Genomic DNA, 17,125 nt, shown 5'->3' with positions numbered 1-17,125 from the left:
GTATTGAATGAGTTAAAGATTAACCAGTACATCATTTAACATCCCTACACCACCACATCTACAACACAAAATGTTCAATACCACCATACAACAATATCACAATGTGTGTGTTTATGTATGCATGTGTCTGTTCCTTTTGTGTCTCTTCACAGTCCATGTTGTTCTATAAGGTGTATATTTACCTGCTTTTTAAATCTGATTTATACTGCTTTCATCAGTTACCTGATATGGAAAATAGTCATGGCTCTATGTATTACTGTGTGCCTCCCATAGTCTGTTCTGGACTTGGGGACTGTGAAGAGACCTCTAGTGGCATGACAAGTCACTGTGGTGAATTATTATACTGTATGTTTCATGTATCCATCATGTTTATACTGTTGGTGAATGTTGGCACTGACACAACAGCTTAGTTTAAGTCCACCTCCGTCCACCCCCGGGGGCTAGCTGTCGGTCAAGGCACGGTGCCAGCTTGTCTTTTCACCAGGCAGTGAGCTATTAATCTGAGCCCCACTGTCCCCCTGACCCTCTCAGGAAGGAAGTTGTCATCGACGATTACTGTTGAGCTCCCTCTGCTCTTCTCAGGTGGGTTACAGACAGACACACTGGGCAAAAACTATTTGAATCAATGTTGTTTTCAAGTCAATTCAACAAAAATTGTGATAACATTGAATCAATGTGGAAAACGGATTGAATTTGAAAAGTCAACAAATCAAATTACATTAAATGTTTTCTTGATTTCAAGTAAATTCCACTTAAATTGACAAATGAACCAAATGTAAACCAAAGCTAGACAATGAAATTATGTCTGTGCCCAGTGGGTAGCTTGCCTGGAGTGCCGGATGTGTGGTCTTTGCCGGTTTGAGATGATTCTATTGGTCCATTCAGCCAGGCAAGCTCAATCAAGCACAGATAGTATTTGAACCCAGGTCTGGGCCACAGCCACACAGCTACATGGCCTGGTCAATGATGCTGACTGGGCATATGTGGAGAGGAAGAGAACTAGAGGGGGTGGGAGGCTTGGTTGCTTCCTTGTCATTCAAAATGGACACAGTACTCACTCATTGTACTGCTAGTGTCCTTTACAGTGGGATGGTGGTAGCTAATTGAGAGTGGGTTAGTGTTACACCCCTTCAACCACAAATCAAAGTAAAGTATGTGTGAATGTGTAGGAGACAACCAGTATGGGTAGTTTTGGTGTAGAAAAAAGCTTTTGAGAGTCGGGTTTCTACATTCCTCTTGTTCCTCTTCCATTGTAAAATAAAACTAACTCTCTTTGTGTCATAAATGTATATGTAATGCCATCCTTAACCGTTGTTTCTCCATCAGCCAGTGGGCCATCTTTGCTACCCGGAATATTCTAGACCACAACCTGGTGAATCAGGAGCTGATGGTAGCTCTAGAATGTTGTGGGTTGGCCGATGACTCCGCCCTGAGGGCCATGAGCTTAAGAGTAAAGGAGAGAGATGGTATCATGCTGCTCAAACCCTGTTCAAAAGACCCTTGAAGGTTTTCACACAAATGATTTCAAACCAATTTGTTGGTGCTAACCAAACTGTACAGGGTTCCGTTCTAAGGGTGTTGCGAAGGGAATGGATTTTGATTGTCTTGCTACCAGCTTTGCACCATATCTGCTTTATCACGCTGTGTTGGCTTTTGGTGAGAATATCAATGATACAAAGGACTATTCCTGTACTACTTGGTATTGTATGTTTCTTTACAAAAAAAACCTTTGATTGAATTACATGTAGATACATATTCCAACCAACAACACCAGTCAACACCAATTTGTAAGTCGCTCTGGATAAGAGCGTCTGCTAAATGACTTAAATGTAATGTAATGATGTCAACTTCCTTACGCATTTCAATAACCTAATCTATGTTATGCGTCAGCTATGTTTGCTGTGTGTGTGTACTTTGACTGGTGTGGGTCTTTGGCAGCCAGCTAAATGGGGCAGACAGAGTATGATTGGCAGTGTGTAGACAGTGAGCCCTTGTGTAAGTGGTAGTATATATGTTTGTGGACAGAGACCCAAGTAGTGTGAGTGGCGGTGCGAGTGAATCAGACCAGAAGTAATGGCTTGCAGAATGACCCCCCCCCCCCCACACACACACACGCACACACACACACACACACACACACACACACACACACACACACACACACACACACACACACACACACACACACACACACACACACACACACACACACACACACACACACACACACACTGAATAAGCTGACCGGTCCTGACACCTCAACAATACATTGCTTTAGTCACCCGGCCCACTTGCTGCTCCACCCTATTTACTCTGTCCCTTGTTTTTTAATGACAAAATGTATTGAAACAATCGGGTTGACTCTCCCCAATCCGCTGGGTATAGTGAGGGGAGCTTATGAGGTTCCCGGTCCCCAGCATTTCAGACGGCTGACAAAACACGGCTTTTACTTCTGCTCCAGTGGCTGCCTGCAATGGCTTTTCAAACACAGGAAAGCCCAGAGAGAGCGTCAGGCTGGCTGAATGAGGTGGCCGTCACAGCTGTCTAGTCAACAACTTCAGGGTCAGGAGCAAACAGTTGTCCAACAGCAGCAGGACTGAAAGGTGTCATCTAGATCAACGTTTCACCACTCAAACCATAACTCTGTCCTCCTGTGCCTTCTGTACTGGTATTCTTCCAGAATTATATCCGTACTACTCAAGGTCTATATAACGGATGATTGTAACTTTAACTGCTGAATAAAACTTGTGACAAATGTTCCAGTTTTTTTTTCAGAGAGAATGGGTCAGTCTTATGTAAATTGGTGTATGCTGTTGTGTCAAAAGACAGTGGTACAGTAGTCTGGACAGGAAACCCAAGAAATCACTAAAATATGCTCAGATTTTATTAGAAAAATTAATTGTCCATTTTTCTGTGGTGCACACAATCCTGCATTGCCTAAACGTTGTGCAATCATTTATCAGACATATAGCAGACATCCAATCCAACACTCGATCTCTAACATCCATTTATTTTCTTAATACTTAACATTTTGCTGCTGCATTGCTTGATAATTCACCAAGTAAATCAGGAGCTACAGAGAATTATGGTCTTCATATCGAGAATAAAACACTATGTACACTACAGCAACTTTAATAAATCAGAGAGCAAATAATTCAGAATAATTTGTAGCTCTCAAATCTTTAAAAACAATGACAATGAATGAAAACAAAGTGCCATACGTAATGCATATAAACATATATATTTTTAGCTATATAAAGCCTAAATAAAACAATCGCTCAATACATAGAAGATTGATGCCCTGGCCCATGCTCTCTTTCTATAGATCTGTATTATATGGTTAGGCAAAATACTTCTCAGGACAGGTTGACTTTAACTCTGCTGGTATAGACGTTGTGAATGCAAGGGGAGAGCGACAGTGAAATTCCATATCTCTGGCATTGGTGGGGATGTGCAGTGTATTGTTTACGAATACATTGCCCATGGATCTCCATAACGCTTACACCACATCATCTCAGAATGTGAATATATAATACCCCCCCCCCCCCTGAAATTACACCTAGGTTTCAATGTGTTTTTTCCTGGTTAAATAAAAATTAATAAAAACACAGCATAACAATAGGTAACGTGGACATAGCCATGTTGGAATTGAGACCGAAATAGGGACATTTCCTTTGTATGGGCTTGAACAGGTTGCTTTGTTAGGCTCTTGGTAATATGATTCAGTGCAGCACTCACCAATTGACCTAGTAACATGTTCAAATCATGTCCAATGAATTGAGGAGGGATGGTGAGTGCAAAATAATAAGATGACGACTTTCACATGCTACTTACAATAGAAGTGCACCGATTTAAGAAAATTAAAATAGCAGAAAAAGTGTACTCTACTGTTGTGGCTTAATGCCACACTAACTCTGGTAAATCAAAGACAAAAAAAATCTGTGGTGTAAAGTAAAAATACTTTAAAGTACTACTTAAGTCGTTTTTGGGTGTACTTAACTATTTATATTTTTGACTACTTTTACTTTACTACATTCCTAAAGAGTATCTACTTTTTACTCCAAACATTTTCCCTGACACCCAAAAGTACTCTTTAGATTTTGAATGCTTAGCAGGACAGAAAATGGTCCAATTCCCACACTTATCAAGAGAACATCCCCGCTCATCCCTACTGCTTCTGATCTGGCGGAATCACTAAACACAGATGCTTTGTTTTTAAATTATGTCTGAGTGTTGGGGTGTGACCCTGTCTATCTGTAACTACATTTACTCAAGTATACATTATTTAAAACCAAATACTTTTGGGCTTTCACTGAAGTAGTATTTTACTGGATGACTTTCACTTGAGTCATTTTCAAGGTAAGGTATCTTTACTTTTACTCGTATGAGAATTGAGTACTTTTTCAACCACTCCAAAAATGATATTAAATATTGCTATCCATACTAAACTCAGCAAAAAAAGAAACGTCCTCTCACTGTCAACTGCATTTATTTTCAGCAAACTTGACATGTAAATATTTGTATGAACATAGCAAGATTCAATAAAAGACATAAACTGAAAAGGTTCCACAGACATATGACTAACAGAAATTGAATAATGTGTCCCTGAACAAAGGGGGGTGGGGGGTCAAAATCAAAAGTAACATTCAGTATCTGGTTTGGCCACCAGCTGCATTAAGTACTGCAGTGCATCTCCTCCTCATGGACTGCACCAGATTTGCCAGTTCTTGATGTGAGATGTTACTACACTCTTCCACCAAGGCAGCCTACTTCTCAAAGTACTTTCTATCAAAGTCATTTTAGTTCATTTAATCTTTGTTTTTCAAATGAAATAGGATGTCCAATGTGCAAAATGAAGTCATGAAGAATCTAACAATTTCCAAGTCCACTGTAGAGTACATCCTGAAGAGTTGTTCCCCACGTCCTAATATCCTTTTTTCCTTTCCTTGTATCCTCTCTCATGGCCTTGCCCTGTCCCTTGTCCCCTTTCCCAGCTCTCTCCGTCCCCCTCCTCCATCCATCCATCATTTGCAGGTGAACACCTCAGACCTCTCACTGCACATGTTACACTTCACAAAACAGCACCACTGGAACTTGCAGTTGCATTGCCACACGCGGGTGTACTGGTGGGTGTTGTGGCCTCTACCACAACACATCAGATTGCAGCCGTCGGTATGGGGTGACGTGTGGTTACACAGCCTCCCCCGTGTCCCTGTGCTCCCTGTCGCCGTGTCCTCCTCGCAGAAGTTACGAGACCTCTCCAGGTAGACCAAATCTGTGTCCGTGGGTTTCTGGTACCCCCGCGACTCCTTCAGATGCAGGAAGGAGGGTTGACGGAGGCGCAAGGCCTGGACCGGTTCGACTTGGACCGCCTCGCCATAGCGCTCTTTCAGGACGTAGCCGATCTCCCGGAACTTGGGTAGGGTGGTCCAGCAGGTCTTGGTTGTGCAGGAGCCCGACACGCCGTGACACTTACACTCCAGCTTCATATGCTCTTCCAGGATCTGAGGGAGAGGGGAGAAGAGGGTTGGATACCAGGTTTGGAAAAGTTTGACATGACCTGAGGGCTAGATACATGCTTTGAGAAAGAGTTGGCATGTCCCAAATGTTGAATAGTTGTGTGTAGGTAGCCTAAAGTGTTTGAGAGTCATTAGTTGTCATTGATGGTTATTAACTAGTTCAACCATCCTGATCTCACAAGCTTACATTCTGCTTCTCTACACAAATTAGGTGATTACGTGAAGTGAAACAAACCGAGCCCAGCGGTCAGGATGGTGGATCAGGCTAGTTAGTCATATGCTGCCATTGTTAGAGTTCAAAAGCACACTCTTAAGTGTTACATCTTAACTACTTAATTCACAGTGATGTGAATTGGAGATTTGCAAGAAAAGGTTTAGGCCAGCCCACATATCCACAAATTGTATTTTCCAATTCATTCAACAATTCTACATTACTACAATTCTATTAACTAAGGGCATCCCCTGCAATATAACCTAAAGTCCATATGGAGTACACATTTCAAATCCCCCAACTGGACAGTGATGCCAGGTTCAAGCCTCTATTCTCTTACTAACTTGACTTTCCTAAAGACCACAATGGACAGAATGAACAACCAGAACTCTCATGTAACCAGAACATGTGTAACGTTGTTCTGAGGTTTCATGTGCAATTTAAGTTTTGATGCCTCACAGATATATTCAGCGGACACATTTGACAGATGACAGTTTACCATTTAGGGTACGAGTGTATCATGTACGAGTGTATCAGTGTATCAAGCCTGTTGCTCTTGATCTGCCCTGCTATCAAGTTAGGGGAATTGCTCTTGATTAGGGCATGCTCACGCACACACCGACACATGGCAGGCACACACACGCATGGCTCACACACACACATTCTGAAACCCTCTGTTTTAAACTAGTATAGCATAATTTAGCACAGCGATGCTGTCTCCGCTGAACTTATATTTAGACAGAAAAATATATAAATGCAGCAAGCAACAATTTCAAAGATTTTACTGAGTTAAGTTCATTTAAAGAAATCAGTCAATTGAAATAAATAGATTAGGCCCTGATCTATAGATTTTACATGACTGGGAATACAGATATGCATCTGTTGGTCACAGATACCTTCATAAAAAAGGAGATATGCATCTCCTTTGCATTGAGTTGATCAGGCTGTTGATTGTGCCGTGTGGATTGTTGTCCCACTCTTTAACCTCTCTTGGGTAGGGGGCAGTATTTTGACATCCGGATGAAAAGCATGCCCAAAGTAAACTGCCTGTTACTCAGGTCCAGAAGCTAGGATATGCATATAATTGGTAAATTTGGATAGAAAACACTAACGTTTCTAAAACTGTTAAAAAATGTCTGTGAGTATAACAGAACTGATTTGGCAGGCAAAGCCCCGAGGACAAACCATCCAAGGAAAAAAAATTGAGGTCAAAGGATTTTCCATGGGATGCCCTTTTTATTAGGAACCTGGTTGCAGATCCTATGGCTTCCACTAGATGTCAACAGTCTTTAGAAATTGTTTGATGTTTTTCTTTTGAGAAATGAAGAGAAATGAAGCAGTAGTGTCACTCCAGGTGGACTCAACTGTTTTGGTGCGCGTGACAAGGAGCTCCGTCTTAAATGTTATTAATTATTTACGTTTTACGGTACCGGATTACCAACGTTGTTTGAAATGTTTGGGACCAGGTTAACAGGTAACTTATTAGATACTTTGTAGACATGTGTGGCGAGTTGAAACCAGTGTATTTCTGAATCAAACGCGCCAAATAAATTGACATTTTTGGGACATAAAGAAGGACATTATCGAACAAAAGGACAATTTGTGATGTTTCCGGGACATTTTGGAGTGTCAACAGAAGAAGAACTTCAAAGGTAAGGCATTAATTATATCGCTATTTCTGACTTTTGTGCCTGGTTGAAATATATTTTTCATAGTTTTGTATGAGGGGCACTGTACTCAGATAATCTCATGGTTTGCTTTCGCCGTAAAGCCTTTTTGAAATCTGACACAGCGGCTGTATTAACAAGAAGTTAACCTTTATTTTGACACATATTTTCAACACATATTTTAAAGAATGTTAAATATTTGAATTGATTATTTTTGAATTTTGCGCTCTGCAATTTTACCGGATGTTGGCCAGATGGGACGCTACCGTCCCACGTACCCTAGACAGGTTAATGGCTCTGCGAAGTTGCTGGATATAGCTGGGAACTGGAACATGCTGTCAAACATCAATCAAGAGAAAACAAACGGATTCATCCGTGAAGAGCACTCTTCTCTAGCGTGCCAGGGCCATCGGAGGTGAGCATTTGCCCACTGAAGTTGGTTATGACGCCGAACTGCAGTCAGGTCATGACCGTGGTGAGGATGACGAGCACACAGATGAGCTTCCCTGAGACGGTTTCTGACAGTTTGTGCAGGAATTCTTTGGTTGTGCAAACCCACAGTTTTAACAGAGTTGGATGGTCTCAGATGATCCCGCAGGTGAAGAAGCTGGATGTGTAGGTCCTGGGCTGGCGTGGTTGGACATACTGCCAAATTCTAAATTCTAAAACAACATAGGAGGCAGCTTATGGTAGAGAAATTAAAATGACTGGCAACAGCTCTGGTGGACATTCCTGCAGCCATCATGCGAATTGCACCCTCCTTTAAAACTGTGGCATTGTGTTGTGTGACAAAACTGTACATTTTAGAGTGGCCTTTTATCGTTTCCAGCACAAGGTTCACCTGTGTAATGATCATGCTGTTTAATCAGCTTCTTAATATGCCATACCTGTCAGGTGGATGGATTATCTTGGCAACTGAGAAATGCTCACTAACAGGGTTGTGAACAAATCTGTGCACAAAATTTGAGAATTACACTTTGTGTGTATTGAACATTTCTGAGATCGTTTATTTCAGCTCATGAAACATTTATATTTCTGTTCAGTATACTTTTCTAATGGAGTTGTATTATATTCTATTGTCTTCTATTCCAGAACTCTACAGAAACTACATTTTTTGTTCGGTGTGTTAAAACCCCAGACAACAAGACAAGCAGTGTCAGTCACTTTACCTTTCGTCCTGCCTCATTATTATGCAGGTTCATCAGACGTCGGGCGTTCTTCTTGATCTCTCGGGCATCTACGAAGCGTATGGAGAACTCCACGCCGTACTTGATGTTGGCCGAGCAGCCTCCCCACTTCCAGCCCTCCTCCTGGTCATGGTAGCCCTGCTTCTCCCAGTCGCAGCCACACTGGCTCCGGTTGCCCTGACTACACGCTGCTGTCACCGAATGTGCCACGCCAGCCGCCGTGATGGCATAGGTGAAAGCCGCCTCTCGGCTACCTGAAGAGAGAGAGAGGGGCAAAGAGTTACCTTGCACTAGTCCTAGGTAAGTTGTAGTGCATTTGTAACGACGTTCTTCTGTTGAAGGAGGAGCGGACCAAAATGCAGCGTGGTGGTTACTCATATTTATTGTTTGAAAAATGACTAGAAATGAAAATACTGAAATGTACAAAAAAACAACAGACGGAAACGTGAAAAAACTATACAGCCTATCTTGTGACTACAAACACAGAGACAGGAACAATCACCCACGCAACACTCAAAGAATATGGCTGCCTAAATATGGTTCCCAATCAGAGACAACAATAATCACCTGACTCTGATTGAGAACCGCCTCAGGCAGCCATAGACTACGCTAGACACCCCACAAAACCCCAAGACAAAAACACACCACAATAACCCATGTCACACCCTAAACAATAGGGAGGGTCCGGGTGGGCATCTGTCCATGGTGGCGGCTCCGGCTCCGGCGCGGGACCCCACTCTATCAATGTCTTAGTCCTCCTTCCTCGCGTCCTAGGATAGTCCACCCTCGCCGCCAACCATGGCCTAGTAGTCCTCACCCAGAACCCCACTGGACTGAGGGGCAGCTCGGAACTGAGGGGCAGCTCGGGACTGAGGGGCAGCTCGGGACTGAGGGGCAGCTCGTGACAGAGGCAACTCGGGACTGAGGGGCAGCTCGCGACTGAGGGGCAGCTCGGGACTGAGGGGAAGCTCGGTACTGAGGGGAAGCTCGGCACTGAGAGGAAGCCCGGGACTGAGAGGAAGCCCAGCACTGAGAGGATGCCCAGCACTGAGAGGAAGCCCAGCACTGAGAGGAAGCTCAGCCAGATAGTTGGATCCGGCAGATCCTAGCTGGCTGGCGGTTCTGGCAGATCCTGGCTGACTGGCGGATCTGGAAGAGTCTGGTTGACAGGCAGATCTGGAAGAGTCTGGCTGACTGGCAGATCTGGAAGAGTCTGGCTGACTGGCAGATCTGGAAGAGTCTGGCTGACTGGCGGATCTGGAAGAGTCTGGCTGACTGGCGGATCTGAAAGAGTCTGGCTGACTGGCGGATCTGGAAGAGTCTGGCTGACTGGCAGATCTGGAAGAGTCTGGCTGACTGACGGATCTGGCCTCTCCATGCTGACTGGCGGCTCTGGCTGCTCCATGTAGACTGACAGCTCTGGCGGCTTCTTGCAGACTGACGGCTTCTTGCAGACTGACAGCTCCTTGCAGACTGACAGCTCCTTGCAGACTGACAGCTCCTTGTAGACTGACAGCTCCTTGCAGACTGGCAGCTCCATGCAGAATGGCAGCTCCGGCTGCTCAATGCAGACTGACAGCTCTGGCTGCTCCATGCAGACTGACAGCTCTGGCTGCTCCATGCAGACTGACAGCTCGGGTTGAGCTGAACAGGCGTGAGACTCCAGCAGCGCTGTAAAGAAGGAAGGCTCTGGCTGCGCTAAACAGGCGGGAGACTCCAGCAGTGCAGGTGAGGAGAAAGGCTCTGGCAGCGCTGAACAGGCGGGAGACTCCGGCAGCGCAGGAGAGGAGAAAGGCTCGGGCAGCGCTGAATAGGCGGGAGACTCCGGCAGCGCAGGAGAGGAGAAAGGCTCCGGTAGCGCTGGAGAGGCGAGGCGCACTGTAGGCCTGATGCGTGGTGCTGGCACTGGTGGTACTGGGCCGAGGACACGCACAGGAAGCCTGGTGCGGGGAGCTGCCACCGGAGGGCTGGTGTGTGGAGGTGGCACAGGATGGGCTAGACCGTGAAGGCGTACTGGAGATCTTGAGAGCAGTGTTGGCACAGGACGTGCAAGGCTAGGGATGTGCACAGGAGGCCTGGTGCGTGATGCTGGCACCAACTTCACCAGCCGACTAACACGCACCTCAGGACGAGTATGGAGCGCTGACCCAGGTGCCATCAAATCCCTGACACGTTCCGTCGGGCGAATTCCATGCAAAAAGCACCAACACAGGAACTCCCTCATTTCTCTCTCCTCCAATCCCCATTAACTCCTTCACAGTCTCTGCTTCGCTCACCTCCAACACCGGCTCTGGTTCTGGTCTCCTCCTTGGATCCTCACGATAAACAGGGAGAGTTGGCTTAGGTCTGACTCCTGACTCTGCCACACTCTCCCTGAGCCCCCCCCAAGAAATTGTTGGTGCTGACTCTCGGGCTTCTTTGCCAACCGTGTTCCCTCGTATCGCCGGCTCCTCTCTCCGGCTGCATCTGCTCTCCTAAGTGCCTCCACCTGTTCCCATGGGAGGCGATCTCTTCCAGCCAGTATCTCCTCCCAAGTGTAACAACCCTTGCCTTCCAAAACGTCTTCCCATGTCCATTCATCCCTTCGCTGCTCCTGCTTGTCACCACGCCGCTAGTTTTTACTGTATGTACTATAGTATTATAGAGTATATATACTGAACAAAAATATAAATGCAACATGCAACAATTAGAGTTGAAGTTCACATAAGGAAATCAGTCAATTGAAATAAATTCAGTAGGCCCTAATCTATGTATTTCAAATGACTGGGAATACAGATGTGTCTGTTGCTCACAGATACTTTAAAAAAGGTAGGGGCATAGATCAGAATACCAGTCAGTATCTGGTGTGGCCACCAACGCAACATATTTCCTTCGCATAGAGTTGATTAGGCTGTTGATTGTGGCCTGTGGAATGTTTTCCCACTCCTCTTCAATGGCTGTGCAACGTTTTGGGATATTGCCAGGAACTGGAACACGCTGTCGTACACGTTGAGCAAGAGCATCCCAAACATGCTCAACGGGTGACATGTCTGGTTAGTATGCAGGCCATGGAAGAACTGGGGCATTATCAGCTTCCAAGAATTGTGTACAGATCTTGCGACATGGGGCCGTGCATTATCATGCTGAAACATGAGGTGATGGCGGCAGATGAATGGCATGGATCTCGTCACGGTATCTCGTCACGGTATGCATTGAAATCACCATCAGTAAAATACAATTGTGTTAGTTGTCTGTAGCTCATGCCTGCCCATACCAAATTCTCTAAAATTACATTGGAGATGGCTCATGATAGAGAAATTAACATTAGATTCTCTGGCAATAGCTCTGGTGGACATTCCTGCAGTCAGCATACCAATTGCACGCTCCCTCTAAACTGGAGCCATCTGTGTCATTGTGCTGACTGACAAAACTGCACATTTTAGAGTGGCCTTTTATTGTCCCCAGCAAAAGTTGCACCTGTGTAATGATCATGTTATTTAATCAGCTTGATATGCCACACATGTCAGGTGGATGGATTATCTTGGCAAAAGAGAAATGCTCACTATCAGGGATGTAAACAAATTTGTGCACAACATTTCAGAGAAATAATATTTTTAGCGTGTGGAAAAATTCTGGGATCTTTTATTTCAGCTCATGGGACCAACAATTTACATGTTACGTTTCTGTTTTTATTCAGCGTAGATTATCCTATCTATAAGTGCACTGAATGTGTGCCCGTTGGTTTCTGTTTCAGCCAACACATGTCATTCTATATCTCACAATGTATTGTTATTGAGCTCACTACCTTCACTCTAGACAAGTTGTTTATGGATGTAGCATCACATCTTGTAAATGATTTATGAGAAGTTAATAAACACACAAATCCACTTAAAGATGCTAGATACATTTTAAGTGAACATTACTCATTATTTTTGTAGCTGGTGGTGGTAACTTATGAGTTGTAGACCCACAACCACATGATACATTCTCACATCTGGTATACCATTGATCAATCTGTCAAACTACACCATCAGAGCAATGATAAATACCCGTGAGAGCCTTTCAAATGGCAAGCTTTCCATTTCAAAACAAACACATTATCATTTTCCTCATGGAAAGGAAATGAATTACTGTATATAACATTACTATTGCGTTGTCCTTGTAATAGGATATTTCCTGCCTCAATCAAGATACTATGTTGGCTTCCATTCTCCTCAACAACCTCATGCATGGCGTCTAGTGGAAGGCAATGGGGTGGCTTCTCTCCAACCTGACAAACTCACTCATAGATCCCATTAGCTCTGTGGCTCCCTGATCCATAACTTTAAACTAACTCAGAAGTATTCTCTCATCAGTCCGAACCAGAGAACCAGACCTTTCAGTAAATGTAAAATAGTGAATGTTTTCCTCGAGCTGCCAAACGTCATCCCCAGCATATAAATTTGTTTTCATTATAGAGTAATGCATGCTTGGTTCCATTGTTGTTGGTATTCTAACTGCTGTAGCTGACTTTGATTAGTGGTCAAGACAGAAACCTGGTCTCACTCAATAGTTATATGTTCTCTGTCCTTGCAGGTCAATCAAATTAAGTGATTGAAGAGGAACCAAGCCCCCTCTCCCCACTTCTCCTTTACCCAAATCCAAACAGTTGATGTTCTGAAAGAGCTGCAAATCTGGATCCCTACAAATCAGCTGGACCCTCACTTCCTAAATGGGGGAGACACTTTAGACCCCAAACTGTTACAGCCCTATATCCATTCTGCACTGCCTTTCTAAAGTCTTCGAAAGCCAAGTGAACAAACAGATCATCGACCATTTCGAATCCCACCTTACCTTCTCCGCTATGCAATCTGGTTTCCGAGTTGTTCTCGGGTGCACCTCAGCCACACCCAAATTTTCACACAATAATTAATACAGACCTACTGTATTTAAGACAGTCAGTGTTGTAAGAATGAATGTAAAAAAGCCCAGAGGCAGGACAGACTTCTACATAACGAGGTCACATGTAGGACAGACTGTTGTAGGAAACCCCTTCAGAACACTAGCAACACGGCTTCAAGTTTCAATTGTTCCCGTATTACTAATATTAAGGAGTCAAAGTACGGTATTCACTGTGGTTATTGGAGAAGGATGGTGGTGAAAGAATAGTACTCTCACTGAAAGATTTCACTGAAGTAGTTTCAGGGCAGGATAGCCAGCAGGGTAGCCTAGTGGTTAGAGTGTTGGACTAGTAACCGGAAAGATGCAAGTTCAAACCCCTGAGCTGGCAAGGTACACATCTGTTGTTCTGCCCCTGAACAGTTAACCCGCTGTCATTGAAAATAAGAATTTGTTCATAACTGACTTGCCTAGTTAAATAAAGGTAAAATACATTTAAAAAAATGTAAAGCTTCACTCTTCACTATGTGAGTTTGTGAACCTCCCATCGTTGCTTCTATTGCAGGAGTAGCACCACACTCACTACAACAACCAAATTGGCCATGAAGATAGCTATCGCTCCCACCTTCACCAAATCGTATTGCTCTGAACTACCATAACCTCTCCAGTGCCCTGGCCTGAACATAGCCATTGGGAAGAAAAAGGAAGTTCAACAAAAACAACTTTAATTGAACATTACTTTTCCTGTAAGAGCGGCTGATCATATTTGTTATATATCCAGCTTATCCTCTGTGCCATCATGCACCTTGGAAATTGTTGGTTGGACTGTGAGTTAGGCACTAGTCACTGACAGTAGACCTATACGTTTTCATCGGGGCACAGGAAAAGCCAGTGACTTCTCACTCTGCCCCCGAGGCACAATCAGATGCTTAGCTTTCCACTATTTCTAGCCAATGCTTGGTCTGGTGGGCATTCTGATGCAATCACTGCATCATCATCATAAACCATTATATTCTTCTCAGTGTGGAGCAGCCACACTGTAGAGAATGTAGAGATGAAGTAGGACCCACACCATTGCGGGTCCTACTTCATCTAGTTAACCTTTATTTAACTAGGGAAGTCGGTTGAACCGGCCTACCTTGGCCAAACCCTAACCCGGATAAAGCTGGGCCAATTGTGCGCCACCCTATGGGACTCCCAATCACGGCCGGTTGTGATACAACAGATGCAGTGCCTTAGACCACTGCGCCACTCGGGAGCCCCAGGGTGATTTCCCAGACACAGATTAAGCCTAGTCCTGGACTAAAAAGCAAGTTCAATGGGCAATCTCCATCAAAAATTGTTTTTAGTCCAGGACTAGGGTTAATCTGCATCCGGGAAACTGTCCCTACAAGTTTTCTTCGGCCCAGCACCCCCTAACAAGTGATGTGCGTTTGACTAGACTCATTGCAGCAGGTAGACTGACCTACTCTCAGCTCTTGTCCAAATACGGTCCTCTCGCCCAGGGCGGAGCAGTTCCAGCGGCCATAGTGGAACTGGTACTGGCATTCATTGATGCCCAGCTGTGCACCCTCGCCGATGACGATGATGGCGTCCGTGCGGCTCTGGCAGAGGGTACGCTGCCTTGGGGCCAGTCCAGGGATCTTGTTGCAAATGATGTTAGCACCCAACGCAACCACCGAGGACAATGCCCTATGGGGGGGAAGAGGGAGATGGCTAAACATCAAGGCATAGAGTCGGCGGGGCAGAGTTGGCGTGGCACGGACTGTAGTATTGTAGCTACAGATTCTATAGGTCCCCCCATGAGCTACAGTGTTCCCTCACATCAGTCAGGTTTTGGTTTGGCTAACAATCTAGACAATCCTAATACACACAGCTGATTTAAAACACACGGCTGGTTCGAGACAAGCTCACAGGTTACTGAGATTGTTTGTGACATTATAGATCTGAGCCAAGCTACTTGACATTTTAACATTTTACTGACATTTTACTTGACATACATTTTAAAGGTCCAATGTGTGTAAGATTTACTTCAAGTCATTGAATCAGGTTTTAAAATGCACAAAAGCAAACAATGGTTAGCCAATGAAGAACATACAACAAACTAACTCTGGCTAATAGCCGTTTCAGCCCACATTTGAACCTCAACTAGGGCTGTTTTAGGTATTGGTCAGGTCTGTCTGTGCAAGTATGAGAAATATCTGCACTAATCATATGTTCTGTGAGGGCCCGGGTCTTTTAATGTAATAAGAAATAACTTGTACAGTTTTATGTCTACAGAACACAGGATGTCATCCAGCGACATGTTGCTCTTTCCCATATGTTGCTTTACAAATATCGTGTGTAAAGAACATGGTCATGTTGCAATGTGTGAATCCTACTGATCAGGTAATCTCGTCAATTTACTTATTGAACACTGTGAATACCACATAAGTCATTTATAAGTCCATCAAAATATTTATTTAATGTAATTTGTCAGTTTGGGAAGTTGTAGCAGCTGTTATTGTGGACCTCTCCATTGACTACGACTTTTAAGCTAGTTGGAAAATACATTTTGTCAACAAAGTTTAAATGAAGCTCTTCAGACATGTTAAATATTCGTTAAACGTTTTTATTCTTGTTAAGAGGTTTTCTTATAGGTTTGGTTATTAATATTCTATTTTCAGTCACAAAACCAAACAGGTATTGTTTGACACCAATTTCATGTAAAGGCCAATATCAATCCCAGTATTTTACAATAGGCTATTATATAAGTTCCAAAAGTTGATTTCAGTTGTTCATTTTATAGTGAAATTATAAACCGCATATGCTCTATAATTTCCACGTGCGTAAATGTCCCAATCAACAAATGAATTAAATTAGTGCATAAGCGATACATTTTTTTAGAGATCTTACAAATGCACACCATCACATGGCTGTACAAGCACCTGTTGAAGAGAAGGGTAAAAAGCACGTGCCAACCTACAGGTAGCTACCGCTGGTGAGGATGAGGAAGATCTGGGGATAGTAGACGGACAGCAGCGCACTGCGGGACGAGACAATGAGCATGGTGTCATTGAACACAACGGCCGCTGCTTGCTTGAGTGAGGGGGAAAATGAAATTAGTTAAATCATTCCTTTAGAAGATAAGTAGTCCTGGGAGTTCGTATCAAACAAATCTCTGTTCGCTTCTTTGGGTTAATCAAGTCTAGTTCTTTGGGGTCAGTCCGCGGAGCGTTGGTACTATGCAGCTCCAAGCCCCCGGTAGTAGCGTTGGCTTCGGACGAGGGGACTGGGCGGGTCATCACTTGATGGCAGTGGTGTTAATGTGGTTGTCCTCCTAGACTGATGGGGTGGATTTTAGATTCCGGGACAGCAGGTATGTGCCGCTGTTTTATCATTGGCAGAGGGAGACAGACAGGGCTATACCGCCCACCCCCCTGTTAAAACCAAACGGGACTTCTCTATTTAGCTCCCAACTATATATTTTTTCAATCAATTAATCCATGTGACCAATACTGTCTCAAATGCTATGTGCTTTATGAATGTATATTGTTATTATTATGGTGTTAGGTAGGCTAATATTCCTGGACATTCCGTCTTCAACAGGTCTCATTGAATTTCACACGTGTAAAACCACCAATTGATTGTGCAGGCATGCAGGACAGATGTCCAGTTCATTACAACTGATAAGAGACACCATAA

The 17,125-nt window shown here is 44.1% G+C and overlaps 1 protein-coding gene across 1 annotated transcript; it reads right to left on the bottom strand.

Moving 5' to 3' along the window:
* Positions 1-5,023: 5,023 nt before the first annotated feature.
* Positions 5,024-16,489, bottom strand: LOC135515338 (protein Wnt-7b-like). The gene is made up of 4 exons (XM_064939016.1): positions 16,407-16,489; positions 14,907-15,133; positions 8,567-8,838; positions 5,024-5,504 (listed from the first exon to the last, which is right to left on the bottom strand). The coding sequence occupies exons 1-4, from the start codon at positions 16,487-16,489 to the stop codon at positions 5,025-5,027; spliced, it is 1,062 nt and encodes a 353-aa protein (XP_064795088.1). The 3' UTR covers position 5,024.
* Between the last annotated feature and the right edge of the window lie 636 nt (positions 16,490-17,125).

Source organism: Oncorhynchus masou, chromosome 27 (assembly GCF_036934945.1).
Source record: "Oncorhynchus masou masou isolate Uvic2021 chromosome 27, UVic_Omas_1.1, whole genome shotgun sequence".
In the NCBI taxonomy this organism is placed as follows: Eukaryota; Metazoa; Chordata; class Actinopteri; order Salmoniformes; family Salmonidae; genus Oncorhynchus; species Oncorhynchus masou.
Note: the sequence above shows the minus strand (reverse complement) of the source record. Positions and strands in the feature narration are given on the sequence as shown.

Excerpts from the sequence above, each read along its gene's own strand:
- LOC135515338 (XM_064939016.1), bottom strand. The coding sequence starts at position 16,489 with ATGCTCATTGTCTCGTCCCGCAGTGCGCTGCTGTCCGTCTACTATCCC. Across the intron at positions 15,134-16,406 it reads CTCACCAGCGGTAGCTACCT|GGCATTGTCCTCGGTGGTTG; the intron begins GTAGGTTGGCAC and ends TCCCCCCCATAG. Across the intron at positions 8,839-14,906 it reads TGGACAAGAGCTGAGAGTAG|GTAGCCGAGAGGCGGCTTTC; the intron begins GTCAGTCTACCT and ends CTCTCTCTTCAG.